Below are 24,361 nucleotides of genomic sequence, written 5' to 3' on the forward strand. Positions count from 1 at the left end.
TGCACGTGCTGACAGTTGATGCGTCAACCGTGTGCGCGTCTGTTCTGTGACAGCAGCATTCCAACAACAAACTTTACAACAAACTTTATGTAAAAATCAAATACAAAACTTTATTATTTAAAAAATTCCATTTTACTATCACAAATATAATTGTCTATGCGAGCTTCCCATCAAGTATAGGAAAAACAAATCAGCACTCCAGCCTTACAGGTAGGATACAAGTGTTTTGGGGGGCAGTACCCCTTTTCCCTCAGAAGCCAAACCAGCTCCATTTGGTGCTCGGTCCCGACAACCAGCACGATTCTCAGACCCCTCCAGAAGCCCAATGCCTCACAGCTCCCACCGGCAGCTCCCATCACCCCAGCCGGCCCACAATCGCAGGGACGAAAAGAGGCGGATGCCGAGCATGCGCGGAGCGCGGGGCTGCGGGGCCGGCCCTCGTGGGGCAGTCGCAGCCGAGTGCCGATTGCCGAGATCTCGAATCTCCTCCCGCCGACCCAGCGAAGGCGGCCGAGAGCCGGTGGAATGGATGGGATGGTGGGCGGTGCGAGGGGCGGGCTCCAGACTTCCGGTACGCCGGCGGATGTTGGGGTTTGAATTGTGCGTCAGTTAGCGCGGGCGGTTTCAGCGCGGGGCCGCCGCTGGGCCTTGCTGTCGGCCGTGCTGCCCTCGGGGTGAGTAACATCTTCGGCGGGCCGAGGACTTCGCCTCCCGATGCTGCCGGGGTAGAGAGATGAGGCGAGAGCAGGGCGGGGCGTTAGGGCAATTTACAGCGCGCCGCCTGGAGAGCGGGAGCCTCTGCTTCCCCGCGGGCGAAGCGCAGAGGCGCACTGCCGACCCTCCGCCTCGGGCGGCCGCCGCCTGACTGCGGGGAGCGGGCAGCCCGCGGGAACTGCCGCGCTGCTGCTGCCAGGACAGGCGGGGCGGCCCAGCCTGGCCCGGCGCCGCGCTGCTCGTCGTGCCCTCAGCTGTCCGAGGCCCGGAGAGAGTCGGGCCGGGGCTGAGTTCCCGTGAGACGCAGAGAATTACTTTTCCTCGACGTGTGGTGGCTCTGTGCTGTGGTACCAACCGCGAGGTGATGCGGAGCTCTGTCGCGTATAAATGCGGAGAGCACAGGCCGAGGGTACCTGGGAAGGTGCAGCTTTGTTCGTGCTCCGTATTAATTGGGTACCTGAAATCCCCCCTCACGGAGCAGTGCTTGTTTGTTTCCTTCCCTGTCATTAATTAAAAAAAGAAAAGTTAAAAACAGTTAGCATTCTGGAGAACCATTAAGTTCTGGAACTGCTGTTATTCAGAGGCTTTTTTAGTCCGCTTTGGCAGAATAAATGTTTTATTTACATTTTCTTTCTTGTAAACAGTGGGTGATAATGTGCTTTTGTCCTGTCGATAGACTAATACGAGATTGCTTTGATCCTGGGGGGCCCCCGCGTGAGCTCTATTTATGGAGCTCTTGTGTTCGACTTTGCATCTCCTCTGACTTGCAGTCAGAATTGCAGGATTCAGCTCCTTGAAGGAGTGCGAGGAATGCGGGGAGGGATAAGGATTTTGTTGGTCGATTTTGCTGGAACCGGCATAAAGGGGAGAGAGGAAGGAGCTTTGCTTGTTTCCAGCCGAATGTGCTTTCTCTGCTTGGTATGGCCCTGTGCAATACAAAAGGTGTAAAACCGGTCTTGTGTGGTTTTATATGTAGGGTTTGTTTACTGTATTACCCTGTGGTAGGCTGAGAACTGGCAGTAAGCTAAGAACAAGGAAAATGCGTAAGCTGTGTTTTCTGCTCCCTCTGTCCCTAATTCAGTATCTTTTTTTTTTTCATAATTTGGAAAAGAGGAAGTTGTTTTTTCTGAAGAAAGGTGGAACCATATGTTCATGTGGCTGTTGGCGCTTGCCATAACCTATGTTGATTACATCAATGTTTATTTTCATTTTAGAACATTCTTTGGCAAACATCTCCTGTGGAAGTATTTTGTTCATCTTTAATGGCAGTGGTGTAGAACAGAAGTCAGACCCAAGACTTCTGCCATCCATCCAGTACTGTACTTGCAAAAGTTTGTATAAGTACTGTTTATACAAAACCGTAAATAACCAAGCTCTGATAGCTTAGTGTGTCAGACTTCCAGTTTGCAGATGGAATTTATCAGCTGCCTCCTTGCTCCTTTGGAGGAACACCCTCCTGTGAGGTCAAATGTGGACCTGGGGGCAGCTATCCTGCCTTGCTTGCCCTGCAAATCTCACACACAGCATTCCCCAGCTCCTAAGAAAAGGCAAGCTATATGTTTACAGCTGTGTACCTGAAAAAGGCTGCTGCTTTGCAGTAGAGGAAGAGCAATATTCTTAGGACTACCATGAAGAAACACATTACCTTTACTTTCTTCGTGAGCTGTTCACTTCCATGTAGTCCAGGAAGTATGGAATGTGGGGAAGGCTAGACCAGCTCCCTACCTACCTGTGTTAATGTTTCCTGGAGATCTGGTTTTTAAGAGTAAGTTATGTTTAGGAAGAAACACAGGTTAGGTCAGGTTAATGTTTCCAAATGGATTACTTCAGAAAGTAAAGTATGTAGTTCTGCCCTGTGCTGATTCCCCTGTGTGCCTGTCTGTTTTTGATTCTTCGCATTTCTTTTTTTTTTTTTTTTTTTTTTAGTCTTTGATCAGGATTTCTTTGAATAAGATCCTGGGAACGGTGGAAAACTACCTCCACAGTCACAGTCACTATTCTTTCCAGTATTTTTCTCCTAAATTACTCGTGTTAATACTATCTCCGTTTGAGCAGGAGTCACTGTCACTGCCTTAGTTCTCCTTGGATCGTTACTTCATTATTGTTGATGTTGAAAATAACTATGAACGTACAATTATGTATACGTATAAAATTCCAATTCAGCACTAGTTATTTTTAAAAGAGAAAATATGTTTCTGGTGTTCTGAGGAAATAACCAACATATGTTTGGTAGTATGGGTGTATTTATTCTGCATCCTTCTTTTTGAACCTCCCTCTCTCACAATAACAGCTGAATTCTAATACTGGTTCTTTTGTTCTTGTTTTCATTTTAAAAACTTTACTGAGCTTTGGGATTTTTTTGATTTTGGAATGAACTATAACAGTGGTACATCATGTTAATTCTTGATGCATTAGATGTACTTACGTCTTCATTTCTTTTTCATGATAAACAGCTTGAAGAACTCACTAGAATGAGTGAGAATCATTTTGACGTTCAAAGCCCACGTAAGTAAAGCTTTAATCAAATAGTTATGTAAATCTTTAATCTGCATATAAAATATCAATTATAAATCACTTTATTTTGACTGTTCCTGTTGTTAGTGCATTGAAAATCTATTTTATATATCTGTTAAGAGTTGAAAGGAAGATATTCCCTGCCTATGCATGCTTGAGTATGCTGATGGGCTTGGAAATTCAGAAGTGGGGAAATTCTCAAGGCTTTAGTTGACATTGATGTCTCTAGTTTTTAAGTGTTTTGAAACTAATATGTTTTTAAAGTATTGCTTGTAACTTGACATTCTGCATACTGTTAACTCTCTTCATGAAGATTATCACACAGAAATACAAAGAAGTCTTCATGAATTCTAATATCTTTGTGTATTTTACTAAAAAAATTAGAGGTCATATGTTTCACAGACTTGCACATTGTTGGCTGCTTGATAATTTTCTGCAGGTTTTAGGGAAGAACTTTTTGGTTGTGAGCAAAATCTTCTGAGTTTGCTTTGGTGATAGCCTTCTCCCAGATCAGCAAGCAGGTGGAACCAGAAGATTATTTTCATGGTAGGAAGTAAGGAAGGAATAAATAGGCTTCGTTACTACTTTGTTTACTGTGGAATTCAGTATTTCTTTGAGACAGGGATATTAATGGCTAATTGTTACTGAACGACTTGAGACAAATAAGCATATTTTTATTTAAATATAAAAATCAAATTTAATGAATGATGCAGTGGACAGATCCCTGCTACTGTAAACAGTCCTGCAAGGAGTCTGCGAAGATGCCTTTTCTCTCTGTACACTTGCTTCAGCATCAGATGCCTTAGCTGAATGTTCATCCCCTCAGTTCTGCTGCCCAGATGTGGCCCCATATTATCTTGGAATGCAAAGGCTACCAGACAGTGCCCTGAATGTTTCTTACCTTATCACCAAGGGAAACTTCTTTAACGCAGAATCATTCTGTCTCTGGTATTTTCACTTCCAGCCAGTTTAACCCTTCGTGCAGTCGGGCCTTTTTTCCCTCTCTGACCATCCCTTAGTCACAAATTGCCATTTCTGAGTTTCCCCTTCAGTATTTACTGTCCTTTGTCCTGTAAGCTGCTTCAAGATGCATGTGGTTAAAAGTGATGAGTTACTGCTTTATAACTGATTGATGTCGATTCCAGGACTCGCTGATCCTAAACATGATTCTGTGTTTTAGCTTGTGTTCTCTGTGGACGGACAGATAACTGCCCTGAAAAGTATGGAGAGAAAAGGACCTATGTAGAATATAATCTCACTCTTCATAATTACTGTTTGGTAAGTATGTACTGGTGGTATTATTATGTTAGCTGAAGAATAGTAAGTACAACAAGTATTAAATAGCTGTAACTTGTCTAAATAGTTTGTTGTAAAACTTAAACTGATGGCATTGTAGCCTTGAAGGCTTGTACCTGTCAAGTGCTACATTTCAATGAATTACTTAGTACATTCTCCCAACCTGGCATAACAAAGAAGGTACATCTTAAGGGAGAGAGAACAGACTGCACCTACATATTCACTTGTGTAAAAAGAAACATAGTGTCAAAATGTGAGAATTTCCCCCTTTGTGGAATAAGTGGGGTAAAGTTTTCATTTTTATTCATGTTTATCGGTAGTGTTTGGGTGTGAGCTTATCTCTTGACTGTATATAGGATGATACGTCACTTAGAGTCCTTGTTTTCAGTTTAGTAAGATGAAGCCTACTCATTATTCACAGCTATAGTATCTATTCAATAAAAGTTTGAGTTGCACAAAATTATGGATATAAACTACGTTTCAATATTTATCACATTTATCATTTTCCAGGATTCAAATTCTATTTATGCTACCTTTCAAACTCTAAACTTCAAGTTTTTTAGATGATTAACGTTTTGGATGTTAAATCCTTAAAAGATAAGGCAGAGTGGAAGTTTTCTGAAGTTATGTGAAGACAATTTTTCTTCAGTCGGTTTTAATCATTTGAAAAGAATTTTAGGACCCTTTGTGATAATTTTGTGTCACATACAGCCCAATTAAAAGGCAGAAGCAGCATCTTCTCCTGATGGAGCAGAATAGCTAGGAAAGTGCGTGCTTGCAACACTGAGTATTATGAAGGTGTTATAGCGTCAAATGACTGATTTGTAAGTTTTTTATAAGGAGCTGCTTGTAGTTGTAGACTTTAATTCTGACAACTTAATAAAATCATGTTTGTTTTTTTTTAAAAAAAAAGTATATTATCAGTACTATAGAAAATGTGCTCTAGAAAGAGGCCAATTAGTGGTGTATATTAATTTTTCATTGCCAAGTGCCTCATGTTTGGAAATACATCCTTAATTGTTTTTGCTATGAAACTTAACATTTATTAAACTAAAAATATTGATTAAAAATATGTGGTTAGAAAATGAAACTGTATTGAGAGATATATATATATATATATTCTGTGGAAACAGTAACTTGATATGATGCCTCCTTTATTCTTTCCAATCTCAAGTTATGAAACCATCTACAGAAGTCTGCAGTGTAACTGCCTTATGAGATAACTATTTACTCTAAATTATCATCAAACTGTCCTGACTTTCTGTAATACCAGATTCTGTTCTTATTTATTTCTCCTTTAAAGTGAATTACTTTTCCTTTGGGGTTGCACTTCAGCACAGATGCTTCCTACTGTGCTAATTATCTTCCCAACAGTATTGTCATTCATAGTAACTGAATTAATTTAATTTTATTTCTGAAGCTTTGTTTGATGAAAGTAATTTTTTAAGTTATCTGGGTAGGCCCTGTATTTTGAGATGGAAAAAGGACTCCATCTTGGGCTTTACAGGATGGCATAAACATTTTCATAGTATCAATATTTAATTTTCATATTATTGGCTACTGAAATCTGTTGTTTCAGATCAGATGAGTATCATCTAAAGCATAGATGCTTTGAATTATTTTTATAATCATGTACATATATAGATGAGATTAGGTTGCTTGGTTTTGTGCTATATCATCAGCATCAAGTGCTTGGAAATGTGAGTTAGTTGTGGCAGACTAATAGCAGTGAATTGGGAGACAAAGAGACCATTCTACTCTGTCGAATACTTACGTGAGAGCTTTGACTAAATTTGTCTCTTCTGCTTGACAATTCAGTATAGATAATTTCTAGACTTTAGATAGATGAATGGTTTTAATAATTAATCTGTTTTTGTAGTTGATGTCAAGTGGCATTTGGCAGAGGGGGGAAGAAGATGAAGGTGTAGATGGATTTTTGATCGAAGATATTAGGAAAGAAGTTAACAGAGCTGCAAGACTGGTAAGAATGATCTGTTCTTCACAAGGGAAGAAAGAGTAAGTTTTCATTAAGCATATAAATAGTGTCATCTGCGTGGTTTATTTTTGTCAACAGCCAATGTGCTGAACCCATTCAAGCATCTGAATTTTACATTTCAGTAACAAGGGTATTAGGTTCCTGGAGCCAAAGAAATGATGCATCCTGTAGAATTTGCTAATATTTTTATTTCTTGTATGCATTGTAGATGAACTAATGAGAGCAAAGCATGTACACATAATCCCTTAGGATGATAATACTGAGTCTCAAACTGATCTGTAATTCTATATATGCAGCTAAATTAACTACCAATAGAATAATTTGCATTTCAGCTTGCAGGTTACAATCAACATATATACAAAACCTAATCGATTATATGTAATAAGTGTCTTCTCTTTGAAATATGCATAGAACACAAGAAAATAGTTATGCTTCAGATATTTAATGTTTTTCTTTCTAAAACATATTCTTCTCAGATGTGTAATATCTGCAGGAAAAAGGGTGCTTCAATTGGATGTGTGGCTCCCAAATGTAAGCGAAGTTACCATTTTCCTTGTGGGTTACAAAAGGAATGTGTTTTTCAGTTCATGGAAGACTTCAGGTAAGTTTGGGGATTTTGTGTTGGCTTCAGGTTTTTTTGTTGTTGTTCTCAGTTCTATTTAGGCAAGAGATAATTTGTTTTTTCATTTGTGACCTTTGAGGAGGCTGTAAGAACTATAAATTGTTAATTATCTGAGGAAATAAAAAAAAAATCTTAATTTGTGGAAAACATAAAAAGCAAGCAAGTACATTGCATAAAAAGTACATAAAAAGTAAATTTTCAGCACTGTTAAAGAAGTAAAACGGTTGGGGTATGGTTTTGGATTTTTTTTGTATGTCTGCCTCCTCTGTGTGAAAATAGCTTTTTCCTCTCGTTCCTTCCCTTGATTTGTTCTGCTTGTACATTGTAAGCTGTTCCATTGTGTTTCCGAATGGAACTTTTAGGTTTGCTTATTACTGATTGATTGCAAAGAAATGAATTTTGTGTCAAATGTCTAAGTTAGGTTTATGCTCTTTTACTATCATCTTTGCAACAGCTTGTCTGTAGTCAAACTGGTCTTAAGTGTTTGATTGTGTTTTCATGCTGCCTAGTGAAAACTGAGTTAGCAGGTGGATGGCAATCTGGAAGGCACTTAACTTTTAAATGAATATCTCAAACTTTACCATGAAGTCAAGCACATTTTCAGAGATTTATTCTAGAGCTGTTTATCTTCTCGATTTTCTTACTTTGAGCATGAGCTAAGTTATAGAATTTATCACCCTAACTAGAACTTGTAGAGTCATTGTACGAAGTCAAAATGAATCCTTTAATGTCACAGCAGCATGGAAACATGGGGGAAAAAAAGGAGGTTCTGATCAAAGACTGGCTTGGGTTTGAAGAGACATTAAAGTGTCACACCTCTTTTTAATACAGTGTGGGATGCAGCAGGCCTTCCTGGCTACAAATGCACGCTGCTGACTTGTGTGAAAGGATTTCTGACCCAGTGATGACAGAGGCAAAGAACTCGAGTACCTCAGCCTTTTCTATGTCTGTTGAAGCCACTTTCCCCTTCTAATTTATCAGAGGGGATATGCGTTCCTTTGTTTCTCTTCTGACCAATGTACCTCTAGAACCCATTCCTGCTATTTTTTTTTTTGCATCCCTCACCAAGCTCAGTTCCATCTGCGCTTTGGCTTTGCTCATTCCACCTCAGTATGTCCAGATGGCATCTCTGTATTCTTCCCAGGCTGAGCATCTCTGCTTCCACTGCTTGTACATGTCCCTCTTTTCCCTCAGTTTAACCAGCAGGTGCTTGTTCAGCCTTGCCAGTTTTCTATCTTCTCTGCTTGATTTCTTATGCTGGTAGACAGGAAGAGAGCTCTTGTGCTTTCAGAAAGGTATCTCTAAAGAGCTACTAGCTCTGCTCTGCGCTTTTATCTCTAAGTCAGCCTCCCAGGAACCTCATTCAGTAATTCCTTTAACTGCCAAAAGTTTGCTCTCCTAAAGTTCAGGATCCTGATTCTGATCTTTGCCGGGCCCAAATTCCTCTAGATCACAGATTCAACCAGGGCATGGTCACTATGTCCCAGACTGCCTCCAATCTTAACCTCCTTAATGAGCCCCTCTGTTCTAGCCAGTATGAGGTACGGTAGCATTTCAGTACAGGTTGGTCTGTCCAGTACCTTTCTGTTCTGGGAGTTTATCCTCAGTAGACTCCAGGAGTCTTCTGGATTGCTCACAGCCTACCCTGTTGCTTTCCCAGCAGACACCTGAGTGGTAGAAATCTCTCATCAGAACGAGAGCATGTGAGTGCGATACTTCTTGAAGCTGATGCAAAAAGGCCTCATCAACTGGCTCTCTTTGATCGGGTAGCCCATAGTATTCCCTGTCCATCAGATGACTTTTATTGTTTTGGTCCGAAAACTTAACCCCCAAGCCCTCAGCCTGATTGTGGCTGGTCTTTAGAGGCACCTCTTCACAATCTGTCCGTTTCTTAATGTAGGGGGCAACTCCTCTGCCCTTTTTGCCTTGCCTTTCTCTTCTGAAAAGCTTGTCGTCCTTAGTTATTGTGCCCCAGTTGTGCAATTTTTGTCCGACTGTGTTTTTGTTGTAGTAAGTAGGTCATAGTTTTCTAATTGCGCCTTGGCTTCCTACTTCTCCTGCTTATTTCCTGTGCTGCATGCATTGATGTAGACAGGAACAATAATATTTGGACCAAAAGAAATACTGACAGACAGGAATATGTCATCCTCATAATATAGCAGGTATAAGTTGTCAATGTGCTGCTTCCATTCTGTTGTTCTATTGCCTTGATGCCTTAAACAATTTATCTTTGCCTTTCATCTTGCCTAATAGTGTATTTATTATGAATATCAGGTGTGATAGGAAGTTCATTTTCCTATCTTCTATTTTTATGAAGAAAGTTCTTAAAATATTTTTTTGGTGAGGGAACCTTGTGTTATCATTTGTAGATCATACTGTTGGGAACATAAACCAGTTCAAATCTTTTCGGATAAAGAATCTAGAGAACCTTCGCAGTGTACAATATGCCTGGATTTGGTAGAACATCTTCCACTGTACAGTGTGTTGAGAAGTCCTTGTTGTAAAAATACTTGGTTTCATCGAGAATGTTTGCAGGTAACACAGGTTCTTATTTTATTTTTCCCTTCCATCCATGAAAATCACAGTCTGATTTTTAAAAATAATCAAACAGCTGCTTAAAATCACAAAATTATTTGGGGATAGTGTGCAAGCACACGCTGCTGGCTCATGTCCAGCTTTTTGTCCAGCAGGACCCAACTCCAAGTCCTTCTCTGGGCTGCTCTCAAGAAATTTTCTAGTAATCTGTATACATATCAGCATGGGGCAATCCTGGATACCTTGCACTTGTCCCTGTTGAACCTCATAAGGTTCTTGTGGGCCCACTTTAAAACCCTGTCCAAGTTCCTCTGGATGGTGTCCCTTCTGTTGTATCAGCTGCTCCACTGTCATTAGCAAGCCTACTGAGGGGGCGCTCAACCCTCTGCCTAGGTCATTGATAAAGATGTTGAAGAGGATAGGTTCCAAGACTGACCCCTGCAAGGCGCTACTCATTGCTGATTTCCACCTGGACACAGAGCTGTTGACCACAACAACCCTCTGGCTGTGACCATGCTACCGATTTTAATTTTTTTTTTAATCCATTAATAGTCACCCCTTCAAATCCATCCCTCTCCGATTTAGAGATAAGATGAGGTGTAGGGCCATGTCAAAGGCCTTGTATAAGGCCAGGTATAGGGCATCAGTTGCCCTTCCTTTGTCTGCCAGTGCTGTCATTCCATCATAGAAGGCCACCAGAGTAGCTCATTTGTCCGTTAAAGGAGGATGAAATAGCATTTGCTTCAAGACTAAGTGACATCATGACTCTCATTAGAGCTAAAAATCTGTGTCAGGACAGTGTCCATGGATTAGTGATGCAAGAAATATGGTAGAGGTATCAAGACATCTATTGTTGTTCAGAGATTGGTAATAATTGGTCTGGTTTTCTGTTTTTCTCCTTTTTTTTCCCCATCACAGTATCAAGCTTTGAGTGCTGGGATATTTTTCTTTAGGTGTGCAGTATGTAATAACAAGGACAAATTTCAGAAAGAAATGTTGAGAATGGGCATACACATTCCAGAGAAGTAAGTAACTTGGTAAATAATCAATAATGCTCTACACAAACTTACTTTGACAAGTAGTAGAAACTTCATTTATTTTTTATTGCTGTTCTATACAGTTGCATCGATGAATATGTGAAACTTCAGATCTAGAATTGTTTTGGTGGGAAGTAGCAAAATTGTCAAAAGCTAGACTAGTTAGACATTGAGCAAGAAGCTCTGGAAAGTCATTTTTAATGTTGTGATTAAACTGGGGGCCTATCTAAAAGATCAAAACAATTCTTAAATATGATAATTTGACATTAATATAGAGATTGATAACAAATGTATTTTCTCATCTAAGTTCTTAAATTATCTGAGTTGTTGCCCAAACAGTGTTACAGTCCATTGATTACTCAGCCATACAGCTTCTCCCCAGGGACTGCTAAGAGTACATTTAGTATAAAAAACTGCTTCTAAAAATCTGGGCTGTCTTTTCATGAGATTCTACAATTTGCTGGAGCTCAGAGTAGGACAAAGTGATCACATTTCTTTATTGAAAGAATTATTCTAGTATCTTTTGAGATTGCTGCTAATTCTCTCTGGAAACAGAAGCTCCAGATTTTGGAGAGGATAAAGAATCAGAATATGTGATGAAATGTGTCGTCATGGCTTGGAAAATACTGACTCATTTTTCTTAACAGTATTTTGAGTAAATTGCCAAAACAAGTACCTGTGTCTGCTGTGGGAAAGAGTAATACACAACAGAGCAAATACATGCCAAGGTCATGCAAAAATAAAAAATACGTAAATCAAAGAAACGTTTCACAGTAACAGTCTGTCAGTTTGTATTTTACAATAGTATTTTTGTCATTCCTACTTCAGGATTTCCCTGGATATTGGAAAATAATAGTAGTGTGTTTCTGCTGTGAGACTCCAAAGAGGTGATAAAAGAAATTGAGCAGAAAAAAATTATATTGTCAGGTTTTCTGGAGTAGATAGTGATGTGATAAGAGCAATACAAATCAAGTGAACACTTGTGGATTTAGAGGCTCTTTTTAGGTAGGTAGGTAGTATCTTGACATCAATTAATTCTATTTCATCCTACATTTTATTTTGCCTCCTCAACTTGTTTAGTTGTTGTCTAAAATGTTATCTAATTACATACCCATTTTCCAAAAGATGAAGTAACCCACTTAAATAATCAGAAACAAAGTTGTAGTAACAAGTTCTCTTCCTTGTTTATAGGGATGCATCTTGGGAACTTGAAGACAATGCTTACCAAGACCTACTGCAGTGTTATCAACACTGTGACATTAGAAGATGTCTCTGCAAGAATGGAAGAGACTATAACAAACCTGATAGGTATGACAGTTTTTGCAGGACGATAATTTGGAATGGACTTCTTATTTGAAAATTAAAGAAGAAAGCTGTAGTATTTTTCAGCATTGGGTTTTAATTTCAACTCAAGACTCCATTTATAAAGTTTATTTTATTCCTGGTGATACCAATATTTAAATACCAGTTTTCTTGGACTTATAAACTTAGCTTATAAAAACCAGTCCTGTCTATTCTCAATTATCCCTATTCTCATTTCATAAAAAAGCTGTAGTGGAATTTGTATATCTGCAAAAATGGAATAGCACATGCCTGAGCTAAATGTTATATCTTTCATTCACAGCTTAATTTACTAGCTACGTCTAATAATTGTATGCCTTCACAAGAAACTTGCTTAAGTACTAAGTAGGTGAAAATTAACCAGCATAAGATCTATCTATGAAATCTATTTCTCAAGTAACAACCAAGCATTTGAATCATTTAATAAGTTGCTATTTTACAAATGGGGTTTTGAACAGATAAATCTTTCTGCTGGTGATTCTGCTTCTCCTTTTACAGAAGGGGGATGGTTCTAATCCACGTAGGACATGTGTGCTGTCCCTTTGCATGCAGATGGTTAGAATACTGCTGATAGCTTACGGAGGCTTGAGCAATATTGTAAGAGCCTTTTTTTGGTTCTACCACTTGCTTAACTTTTGATCACGTTCATTTTCTGTGTTCTTTTTAATTGCTTTGTGTGTTTCTATAACGTACGTGTTCTTACTAGGATGGGTATACTCAAATGTCATACAGTGCCTCTACTTTGAAGACATTATTTTGTGGCAGGTTTTTCCCTGTAGGTATTTTAAGTTTGCTTCGTAAAGATTTGGTCAAGCTTCACTTGGTTCATTCTTGGTACATGTACATGGTTCATTCTTGGTATATGTACTTCTCAGAATTTAGTCCTCAAGAGTTGTACCTTTTGGCCCCCAGTGCTTGAGTTAGTATCAGTCACATTGTTTCCTTATAGTATGTTCAAGTAAATCTGAGTAAGTTTAGACAAAATTCTAGCAGATACTTAAATACTGTCATTAATGAAGAGTCTTACAGAATATATAAAAATAATCAGTTATATTACTCATCTGATACAGAACTCAACATTTTGGAAAGCTAAACAAGGGGTCCTCATATTGAGAATGCTGACTGTCAACATGAGGATAAAATACTGGCAGCAAGCTATTGACTTTCAAGACAAGGCTGGGGAGCACATCTGCTCATATGCATTTAATACAGAAAACTAGAATGTGGCTGTTTTTTGTTTGCACCTAGGAACTGAGTACATATTGTCTGAAGAAGTTCTCTTTGATTTACAGTTTTACCAGATTGCTGAATTATGCCTTGTGAATTTACTGCCTCGATTACATTTACTGTTGAATTTTACTGTTCAATGTTCCTGGTTTTTACCAGTCTCATTCTTCTGTATAATTCTAAAATAAGTTTTTAATTTTAGTAAGTGGGAAATAAAGCGTTGTCAGTCTTGTGGTTCCCGTGGAACTCACTTGGCCTGTTCATCCATTAAATCATGGGAGCAAAACTGGGAGTGTGTGGAATGCAGAAGCATCTTTGCAAAAGGTAATGTTATGAATGTGGTGGTGACTTGCTAATGGTAATATTTAATAATATATGTGCACGTTTTACTGCTAGCAAATGGATTAACTTGATATATTTCACCATGCAGGGAAATACAGCAAACGGAAAAAGCATTCTTTGGCTCCCTCAGAAAAGATGGATGGGACAACTTGTTTGCTGGAAGAACCATCTCCAAAGCTCCCTCGTCAGTCACCTGGATCTCAACGCAACCGTCTTCTCCAGTGTGTAATCTTATAACAGAAAAGAGATTGTAACATAAAATAGTACTTAAACATAAGGAGGTGATGGCTTATTTTGTAGGAGAGACTTCTTAATATAATTTGCAATTTACTCAAGTTTGAACAGAAAGTTTTGTGACTCCAGTTTTGAGTAAGCTGTGAACTCTGTAAATTTGCTACAGTAATTCATGTTGGATGGCATGTAAACCAATTCTTAGTTTGACTAAATTAGACGTTTGTTAAAGGAATCTTTAAAATTTAGAGGTCACTTTGAATGTACAAATGGCGAAAGTTAAAGATAAGGTTATTTACCAGTATATTTCAGTGTTAGGTGTGCCAGAAGTCTAGTTTACTGACATCATTTATAATTCTTGTGTTCTTCTGCAGTAATAAAAGTTTCCGAAGACTGTAGAATCAGGACTTCCATGTCTTATGTAGGATGCAACTAAAAACTGATCTTAAAACTGCCTCATAATAAAACGCTGAATTATTCTTTGTAAAATTGTAATTCAAGCGCTGGTGGACTTCATTTGAATGAGCCAACAAATGATTTTTTGATACTGAAACAGTGGGAAAAGTATATTGCTACCTTCAAATAAGAAGTGATTATGTATTCTTTGGTTGTAGCTCTTAAAGTATTTTTTTGCTTATAGATCACCAAAGATAATGTGCCAGAACAACTTGTCACCCTGCTCACTCCTAGAACTTCCAACATCCAATAGAGTGGCAATGTCTTTATCTCCACTGATGTCAAACAGGAACTGCTCCCTAAGGAAAAAGTACTTTCTTCTTTTTTTGTACATCAAAAAGCAATCTAGCACATGTCTATACATATTTCATGCACAACATGTGTGTGCGTGCATTTTTATTTATGTATAGTGGTTAAGTGTACGTGGGTGTATGTGTATCTATAGTCACTGAAATAATGGAGTGAGTACACTGAAGACTTAATTTTCTAATGTTGTCCACTGTTTTCAAATACTAGGGGACAGGTAAGGAAGAATCTGTGTATTTTTAGGTAAGATAGCAAGGTGACCAAAACTCAAAAATACATATTTGCTCTTAAGGAAGCATGGCAAGCCATTTGTGAAAAAGACTAAGGAGTAAAAAGAATTGTTTCCTTCAAATTAAACATCCTGAATTTTCAGTGTTTACACCATAAAGGGTAGCTTGTCAGTTTGCTAAAATCAGAGGTAAGATAACATATGTTAACAGAATACTTAGTTCAAGGTTACAAAATTATTTCTTGCGTTAGTATCTGTGAATTCTACCTGTACGTGCCACAAATTCTCGTGAATGAACCAGTTACTTCCAGTGCACAGTGCACTTGTAAGTAGTTTTGGTGGTAATTTAAAATGTGGCTGTTGCAGTAATTGTTTTAATGGGAACTGAAACTTTTTTTCCTTCTCTACTCAAATGCATTTTTTATCATAGTGACAAAGATGTATATTAGCTAATAGTTCACAGTATTGTAACTTTAACAAAAACATGGTACACTCTTCAATTTCTTACTTGTTCTGCATTGTTCAAACACAAAACAGATGTGAGAATTGTTTGACACCTCACTGGTGTAAATGAAATCAGAAAACCAGTTGTGTTATGCCAAGTTAATTATTTCTACCTTTTTAAACTATGACTAAGAAAAAAAAAAAAGTAATTTGCCACTCCAGAGTTAAAATTTTAAGAATCCACTCCAAATGTTTTACTGGTGTAATTTGACAGTACCTAAATGTGCTAAAATGTTTAGAGTTTTTCTTCTTAAAAAGATTTTATGTTGCTGTTTGTAAAACTTGTTCTTCAGGAATCATAGATTTGATCTGGAAACGTATGCAATTTTTTTGTAGGCATTTAAGAATGCAAAGAAAAGAAGCTTCTAATATACTGAAGGAGTTAAAGCATCAAATTAATACAAAAACTACAAGGCTTAACATCAATACAGAAAATATCTGGAAGAGTGCTTTAAAAGGATTTAGACAGCGGAACTTCAGACCTACAAACACCATTGAAGTGAAGTTCACAAACAGCAAAAACAGAATAAAAACAGATTCTTTTACTGGGTCAAAACACCTTTTCTTCCAGTTATTAATGCTTCATATTCAGAATTCATCATTGTTTGAGGGCTCTTCTGCAAAGAACTTGTCGGTTGACCCTCAAGGTAATTAAATGCTTTTTCCAGAATGAAGAGCTGTGTCACTTCAAAGGTGTTTTAATGTTCAACCTGTGTGACTGTTAGTTCATTTTAGCCCTGAAAGGACAGAAGCAGTTTTTGTGGGTTTTCTTTGTTTTTCATTTCTAAAAGCTGGAGAGGTTGGAATTGTAAACGCTTAAATTCACTGCTGTTTGCTTTTAAAATAAAAGAATGCTTGGTGAGTGTGAAATGTTAATAACTGTCAGGAGAAAAATATAGCATGTTAATAGACTTCAAATTTCTTGGGTCTGGTTCTCTATAAGTGAACTTCTTCCTTTCTGATTCACTATTGGTGTTACTTATTTTTGTTTCATTGAAATTTCTAGAATATTTATCTCTAAAGATCCAAAGCCACCTTGAGTTCTTGTGCTTCAGAATTAAACATGCATTGGATACAAAGTGGAAATGATAGTTCTCCAATCTCATCACTAGGTAGAGAAGTTGCAGTAAAAGAACCATGGTATTCTTAAATAAAAACTACCACTTTTACTATTTCAAGCAACAGCAGATGATAAACCTAGTGCTACATTTCCTGTAGTGAAAGTGAATTAAATTATTTATTTTAAAAAAAATCATAAATTATTTTAGGTGTATATTGTAAAGTATATTTGTTTCATTTGCAGCTCTAAAAGAGAACCTATATTTTGAAGCTGGCAAAATGATTGCAGTTTCTCTAGTTCATGGTGGCCCATCTCCTGGTTTCTTTTCCAAATTATTGTTTGATTGTCTTGTCTATGGTCCAGAGAATGTGAAGCCAAACTTGGATGATGTTGCTGATGCTGGTGTAGCACAGACAATAAAAAAGGTAAATAAAGCTACACTTACTGGAGAATTCCTATGTAAGTCTATATTTGGATATGAAGAGGAGCTTATAAAATACAACTTCAGTTCAAATTTAAATGTTCATTCTCACTCCCCTTCCCCTCACAAAAATGTGTGTATGTTACATACATAAGCATGAAGTAAACAAATTCCTACTTTATCTTTGATACAGATAAAATATTCAGAGACTCTGTCCAGCCTACAGTCAACTGTGCATGACTGCTATGACTTCCTTGCTGCTGCTGGATGTTTAAGACCTATAACAGCTTTGCGTGATAAGGATATGCTTGTGAATGACTTACTGATCCATCATGTAATCAAGAGAATTATTTCACCATTAGAAAGGTTTGTTTTGTTTGTGAGTTTTCAAGTTTCTTTTATTTTTCTTACTAAAACTAATGTATGTTACTAAAACTAAATTTTACAAGTTTGTGAATATTTTCCATTTAAATGAATAAAACATACTAGTTTGTTAGTTTAACTGAAAGACTGAAACAGTTGCATCTGTTTAATTTTTGTCACAAATATTTGATAACCTAGTTTGTTCTACTAAGTTACTGTCCTTTTTTTTAATATTATAAGGAGGGGAGGTTCACAGCTGTAGTGCAAAGGTTTACAAGATCTGTAGTCTGTATTCAGTTGTAATTCAGAAATACTCAAATGTAGATACTTTAAATTTTAGAAGTGCTTAAACATATTTAGAATTTTAATATGTGTTTTTATTCCAACTGGGGAGTCTGTGTGTGCCAGTACAGTGGTGATAATGTGCACAAGTACAAATTGGCTGGTTTACAGTGTAAACATTGCTTGCATTCATTTTCGTATGTGAATTCAGCTAGAAGAGGACACTTGCAACTGTTGACTATCTTTTGATTTGGCGTCTGGCCTTATAAATCTAAATTACTCATTCAGTAATAAGGCATTGGATGCTAATTTTTGAATAAGTACATTGAGATTTGTGGTGTTATCTTTGACAGATTTGAGACCTGTGAAAAACTAATTCTGAATGTGATGGTTTGTATTTTTAATGAATTAAGCTTTAGGGTGGTAAGAGCACAGTTAGTTACTTACTGGCTTTCTGATGCTTGTTTGTTTTTCCACTCTCTCCCTCTCATAGTTTTAGGCAAGGTTTGAAAACTCTTGGTCTGCTAGAGAAAATGGAAATGCATCCGGATGCTTTTTCTAGCTTATTTTGCCACAAACCTGAAAACCTTTCAGCAAAAGCCCTCTGTGATCTCTTTACAATCCATTGCTCACCAGATGTAAACAAAACTGGAGGTGCTGATTTTTGGATGGGTTATTTGCAAGATGTGGAAAGTGAGTAGTAACCCCTACTCTCCCTACTCTGCCCACCCCCCCGCCTTTATTCCCCATTCCTGGGCATTTAATTTCTGGTAAACATAGGGTTTGACTTTTTTTTTTTTTTAGAGTTTACTGCAGTAAGACAAGGAAAGTTTTCAGTTGACTGTCACTTCCTAATTTTTCCCCCTCTCCACCTCTTTTTAATAAATTCTAATTTCTGAAAACATTTGCCACCTATAGTAAAACTTGAGATCAGTTTATAAAAGAAAATTTAACCACCTTTCTTTGGCTCTGCTGTTAACTAACTAATCTCAAAAACTATCAAAAAAACAGTAACAACTAAAAAACTCTTCTGTTGTCCTAAAATTTCTCAGAACTAATACAAGCAGACTTTGTTTTGGTTTTGTGTTTGTGTGGGTGTTTTTTGTTTGGTTGTTTTTTGTTTTTGCTACAGTCTTTCCTCTTTGGCCATAGTATTGAACATTCATCCAGCATATTAATCTGAGGTTCCCTGGTGTCATTTTTTCCTTTCTAGCACATGGAGGGATATGGCTTAAGAGTAAAAAAACAATGACTGATATAAGCTAAGTTTGTTTGTTTTTTTTTAGGTGGTGAGTCTGTAGTGACATTACAGGATATTCTATTCTTCGTTACTGGCTGTTCTTCTATACCGCCTATTGGTTTTGATCCTGAACCTACTATTAAATTTCTGCCTGTACATTATCCCATTGGAAACAGACTCCATAATTGCTTAGAACTCCCAATAACAAGGACATATGAGAATTTTAAAAATAAAATGGAATTCACTATCAGAAACACATTAAGAGGCGAGAGAGAATAAATATTTTTGCTACTTAAACCGATCATTGGAAACTTCAGCTTTCTGTGGGAGTGTCTGCTGGCAAGGTGCCTTTATGTTTTGATGGTATGCTCTATGTCTTTTACCATTTGTCCTCCAAAGATATGGTGAAAAAAGTACTAATCTTGTAAAATGGAAAACTGTTTTCAGATGAAAGTCAGTTGGTTTGGGTGTTGTTTTTTTTTTTTTTTCAATCATCTCCTTGATTAGAAATTGGCTTTTCCAGCCAGCAGTCTTCTGCAGTCTTATTTAGAATGGGTATTTTTGTTCTAGACATACATGGGATGTTACCAAACTCTGGAGCATTTTAGCAATTTCCTAAAAGTAAGTGGATTGTATACTCACACTTTTCTTTCAGTCAAAGCAGTTGTTTTTGTTTTTTTTTTTAAAGGTAACTGCTGTAGAGCTTTGTCTCAAGTAAAACTGATAGAGTGCTTCAGTTCTGTGTTACTATTTTCAATTAACTGCTTTCGTGTTGATTCATTTACGCTTTGATTCTTATAAACCTATGGAAGTTATAGTTTAGGCTGTTGTGTTCAATGCATTAAAATGTGACCGTAATTTAGAGAAGATCAAGGCAAAATAATAAGGAGCAAGAAGAAAATGTGGTTGAACTTGAGTTTCTGCTGTTGAACAAAATCTTTGGCATTTGCACCCTTATTGATTCTGCTGCTATATAGTAGCTTTTACTATAATGACTATATATATAATTAGAAGCTTGAAGTAGGTCTCCAACCTGCAACTATAAGTGATCCTTCAAAATGAAATACAAAAAAATTGCTTATTAGAAGAAGATATTGAATTTTCTTCCATGGAAGTCAGTATTTTCAAATGAATATGCACTAAAGTTATTTGAATTGCAGGTAGTCTACCATCAGGCCTGTTATTAGTGCCTGATGCTTCTCTAGCTTTTATTCTAAATACTTCCTTTTCAATTTTAGATGCATTTTAAGCAACTGTGTAAAATGTTTTAATTCTGCAGTATTTGTATAAATAACATTAAGCCATAAACGATCAGTAGTGAAATCTCTATGTAGTAACACAATGATGATAAAACTATGAAACTGAAAAAAAAAAAATTAAATTATTTTTAACATGTGCAGGCCTCTTCAGAATCACATTTTTCTTTACTGTCAGTTTGGTCATTTAAACTGCATCCCTAGCAAAGGTCATTCAATATATGTATATAGATAGCTATGTCTGTATTGCAGGATTGCTTTCCTTTTCAATGTCTCGGCCAGAAAGTACACTTATAGTTGATTATAAATTGATAGGTAGTTTAAAAAAACAACCAAACAAAAAAAACAAACAAAGAAACAAAAACTAAATCCAGTTTCAAGATCTGGTTCATCGCTGTTTTCCTCTCATTAATAAATTGTATAAGTGAATGCCAAGTATGTGGCAATATTCTGCAACTGAAGACCTGGGTAAGTGGCAATTGCTTTCACTAAATATGATAGGACTGTACTGTAAGGTTGAAGACTGGGTGTTTATGTTATGCAGTTCATTTAACATTATGCAGGTATTTTTAAACCATTCTTAAATTGCTACAGCATCTCCATTTCTTTTTTTTCTTATATATAGACCCATGAAAGTGTATGCCACTTATTCTTGCATTTCACAGTCTAAATTATGCCAAAGGTTAGGTCAGGCATTCTTACATTTTTCATTTGCTTCAGCTATTTTAAAAATAATCATAAAAATCCTTTCATTTTAATTTCAGGAATATTATAAGTTAAGACAGGACTATTGATGCTTTCCTGGTTCTGAAACATAAACGTTATAAAGTCAAACAGAATCTGAAGGTGCTAATGACCTCTTGGAGAATATCATTTGGATCACTTACATTCCAAGTTTTTTAATTATTCTTTTATGACCTTTTTTCTCCAATAGTATGCCACACTTGTCACTTTTTCTGGATTTCTGAATGCTAAATTGCCACCAAATTCTTACTTGGCTTCAGAGTAAGCTGTTACCAGCACACATAAGGCAATCTGTTGCAAATTGATTTGCTTAATGAAGGCTTGTGTTGAGTTTTGTTCTTGTTTTTTTAACACAATGAATCCCTTATGGATAGGATATTTTACTTTAAAAATGAGTGTACTCAGTGCAGTATTCATTTTCCTTGACTAATTTAGAAATTAACATATTTTGTTATATTACGGCATTTTTCTGGACTGGAAGTATTGAACTCGTTGCAAGAAGCATGTGGATAATTTTGAAAGTCAGTTGCTGAATTTTTGGTACATGCATTAGGAGGGGAAAGCGGTACAGAAAGTGGAACTAAATAAAATAAACTGTCTTAAAACCTTCCACAGATGAAGAAATAGTAATGTCATGTGAACACCAGGCTTCAAATGTATCCAAGATTAAAAATAGGGTTCCTTTTATAGCTTATCAGTTTTGAGTTCATCAGTTCATAATTTTTTTTTTTTAAATATAAAGAACTGACCTATTAGTGAGCTGTGAGAGAAATCCTGAGTTACAATATACAACGTTAAGGAAGCATACGATGCCATATCGAAACACAGAATTCGCAAAATACTCTTGTCTTTAGTATTGCATGTAAACATTTTTCTGATTGGGAACTTTTTCTCATTCTTATTTTCTAATACTGGTGTGCATATCTAAGGTTGTCTTCCCTTCCTTGTAAGTGTGATTTGCTCTCTCTAGACACTTAAATAAAAATCCTAGTTTTATTCAAATTGTATTTCTAAATTCTGTTAGAGAGAATAATTTCCTTTTGTTCTTTTTCTGCATGCATTTATAGATGCCAATTCTAAATTTACTTGAAGTTTCTATTAAAATTATGCCATTTAACAAGCTGACTTCTAATTTGCGAAAACACAGAAAAGTCTATCTTATTTGAAAACTTCTGGAGCAATTTCTTTAGCTATAATGACCACCAGAATTTAATTGGTAAAGTAGGTCACTGAAGTGCAATATTATTCAGTTATTTCCTTATTTTACAAAAATGTTAACCTGAGGCACACTGGAAATTAGGGAATTTAAGTATTTCTGTAACAGAAAAAGAATAAACATGTATGCATTAGTGGTTTCAGTTTTAAAGAAGTTTTGTCTTGTGTAGGATTTCTCAGGGCTGTAAGTGAACTACTACAGACCTCTGTCTTGTTTGACTGGCCAAAGAACTTCTCTGTTTCTGCATCAAACTTTTCCCCTCCCTCCCCCAAAATTCCTTCTGGAATCTGTGCATCAAATAAGCTATTTTCTAGGGTAACTTTTTTTTTTCTAATAAGCAATATTAGCTTAGTACTCGTGTTTTTAGTATGGTCTCTTAATAAAGCATATATAACTTCAAAACCACACAAATATTTTAAATATATGAAGACCAAGGTGTAGAAACTTAGTGACTCATGCAAATGATGCTTAATTAAAACAAGCTGTTAGCATTTTAAATTGGTTTCTGAAAAAAATGTTTTGCAAAATGAGAAGGAATTGATATCAGTTTCTACTTGAAGTCTAAAGCTCTGACTTTTTTTCACTAATGTGTTCAGTTCACAGCTGGAAGATTTCAAAATTTTGGGAGGTAAAACTAAAATGTTGAACAGAGTGTTAGAGTCATTAATTCTAGGAGAATATTTTTGACTTGGATAGTGGTGAATCACTGGAACAGGTTGCACAGTGTGTGGATGCTCCATCCCTGGAGGCATTCAAGGCCAAGTTGGGTAGTTCCCTGGGCAGCCTCTTCTGGAGGGTGGCACCTTGCCTGTGGCAGGGGGGTTGGAACTGGATGGTATTTGGAATTCTTTCCAACCCAAGCCATCATTGTATGATTCTATTCCATGATTCTATGATAATTCAGTCATATTATGCATATGTGTTTTAAAAATAGCATCAAAAATTTTACAAAAAATTTATTCAGATGAGACTGGAGGCTACACAATATGCTTTTAAAGTTTATATTGATTCTTATTCTGTAGTAAAGCATTTTACAGCTCAGGTTTTACTTTTTTTACCTAGAGTAATTGTTTAAAAAAGAAAAAAAAAATTGAAGTATCTTAGTGTGTATGGAAAACTAATCATAATAATATTGTTTGTAAAAAAGAAAACAACCTAATTTTGTATTGTGTGAACTGTTTAAAAATTATTGTTGTTAGAATGTTGTGCCATTCATTAGAGTTCTGTAAATACTTAAAACTCCATCTCAGTCAAGTGCAGAATCAGTGCCTGAAGTGTTGCAGCTTCAAGCAGTGACAGGTGTAGCATCAGTGTTGAAATATGCAATTGTGGGAGACAAATGTCATGTATATGTTTGAAAGTGCAATAAAGGGTTAAATTACCACGTTGTATTAAATGTGACTCTTTGCTACTTCGCTTTTGTTCTAGGGGTTTTAGTTCTAGAAGAGCTGTTGCTATTTTCTTCTAGTTGCATTAGTTTCTGCTACGCATGCTGAGTATGTTGCTCCCAAAGTAATGCCTCCTGTTCATTTCTGCGGAGACTACAACAGGTAAAGCGTGCAATTAACACTCTTTGATGCAGCAAATTCTCTGCTCTAAACCACTATATTTCAACAAAATCACCACCATTAGCTGTGCATTTTTGCTAGCGATGAAAAGGGGCTGCAGTTCTTTCTGCAGGGAGAAAGTCAATGACACACCTTTGCTTCCTCTGCTCTTCCAAGTCAGAGGCCATTCTGTCAGAGCCTCTGCTGCCAAGAAAAGGGAATGGAATATTGGTGGGAAAGTTCAGCTCCTGCCGTACTCAGCATCACCTCCGCCATCATAGGCCAACTTAATAAAATAGGAGGCATTACTTTCGAAGCAGCCCTCGTGGATGTGCACATTAACCATCATATCTTTGTCAGAGTTTCAGCTGCACGGGACTATTCCTCCTCAATGCTTTCTCGAAGCACAGAACAGCTGAGCACGTATTGCCTACAGAAGATTGCAAAGAGCATGCAAAGGAGAGACGTGCAACTTTAGTCGTAGACAAGGTGTTGAATTCATCAGCAATTAATCTTAGCCAGCTGTGTCTCTAGATGGCCGCCTAATTGCCTCACAGCTGCCCGGTTGCAGTTTGTGCACGCACCACGCGGGTAGGACAAAAACAGCTGCAGCCTCTTTTTGCCTAAAATCTTGGGCTTACAGCTGAAGGCAGCCCAGCGCTGGGCGCAAGGCGCGCGGAGCCTCTCGCGAGCCGCCCGGCAACGGGGGGAAAGAAACGGCGCCGCCCCGCCCCTGTGCTGGGCCGCCACGTCGCCGGTCTGCTGCGTGCGCGGCAGTGGGCGGGAAGCTGCGGCCGGGCTGGCGGCGAGGCAAAATGGCGGCCGGGATCCGGGAGAAGCAGACAGGTGAGCGGCTCCCGCGGTTTCTATCGCTCGGCGCGG

At 37.4% G+C, this 24,361-nt stretch overlaps 2 protein-coding genes across 3 annotated transcripts in view; both read left to right on the forward strand.

The window, feature by feature from the left end:
* Positions 1–397: 397 nt before the first annotated feature.
* Positions 398–21,446, forward strand: G2E3 (G2/M-phase specific E3 ubiquitin protein ligase). Of its 2 annotated transcripts, XM_031593755.2 has the most exons (17): positions 398–674; positions 3,168–3,219; positions 3,668–3,774; positions 4,409–4,506; positions 6,404–6,505; positions 6,997–7,121; positions 9,512–9,677; positions 10,596–10,702; positions 11,906–12,022; positions 13,485–13,606; positions 13,713–13,845; positions 14,496–14,621; positions 15,687–15,997; positions 16,654–16,835; positions 17,025–17,197; positions 17,970–18,169; positions 18,763–21,446. In XM_031593755.2, the coding sequence occupies exons 5-17, from the start codon at positions 6,407–6,409 to the stop codon at positions 18,993–18,995; spliced, it is 2,094 nt and encodes a 697-aa protein (XP_031449615.1). In that variant the 5' UTR covers positions 398–674; positions 3,168–3,219; positions 3,668–3,774; positions 4,409–4,506; positions 6,404–6,406; the 3' UTR covers positions 18,996–21,446. The 2 variants fall into 2 exon arrangements, with proteins under 2 accessions (XP_031449615.1, XP_031449613.1); XM_031593753.2 differs by lacking the exon at positions 3,668–3,774 and having other exon boundaries at positions 420–674.
* A 2,740-nt stretch (positions 21,447–24,186) lies between these two features.
* SCFD1 (sec1 family domain containing 1) overlaps positions 24,187–24,361 on the forward strand; it is a 45,083-nt gene continuing 44,908 nt past the window's right edge. The window contains exon 1 of the mRNA XM_031593757.2: positions 24,187–24,325. Coding sequence (XP_031449617.1) covers positions 24,295–24,325 — 31 coding nt within the window. The 5' untranslated portion in view covers positions 24,187–24,294. The remainder of the gene's footprint in view (positions 24,326–24,361) is intronic.

This window comes from Phasianus colchicus, chromosome 5 (genome assembly GCF_987193195.1).
Source record: "Phasianus colchicus chromosome 5, bPhaCol1.hap1.1, whole genome shotgun sequence".
Taxonomy (NCBI): domain Eukaryota; kingdom Metazoa; phylum Chordata; class Aves; order Galliformes; family Phasianidae; genus Phasianus; species Phasianus colchicus.

Excerpts from the sequence above, each read along its gene's own strand:
- G2E3 (XM_031593753.2), top strand. The coding sequence starts at position 3,186 with ATGAGTGAGAATCATTTTGACGTTCAAAGCCCAC. Across the intron at positions 6,506-6,996 it reads TTAACAGAGCTGCAAGACTG|ATGTGTAATATCTGCAGGAA; the intron begins GTAAGAATGATC and ends TATTCTTCTCAG. Across the intron at positions 9,678-10,595 it reads TTCATCGAGAATGTTTGCAG|TATCAAGCTTTGAGTGCTGG; the intron begins GTAACACAGGTT and ends TCCCCATCACAG.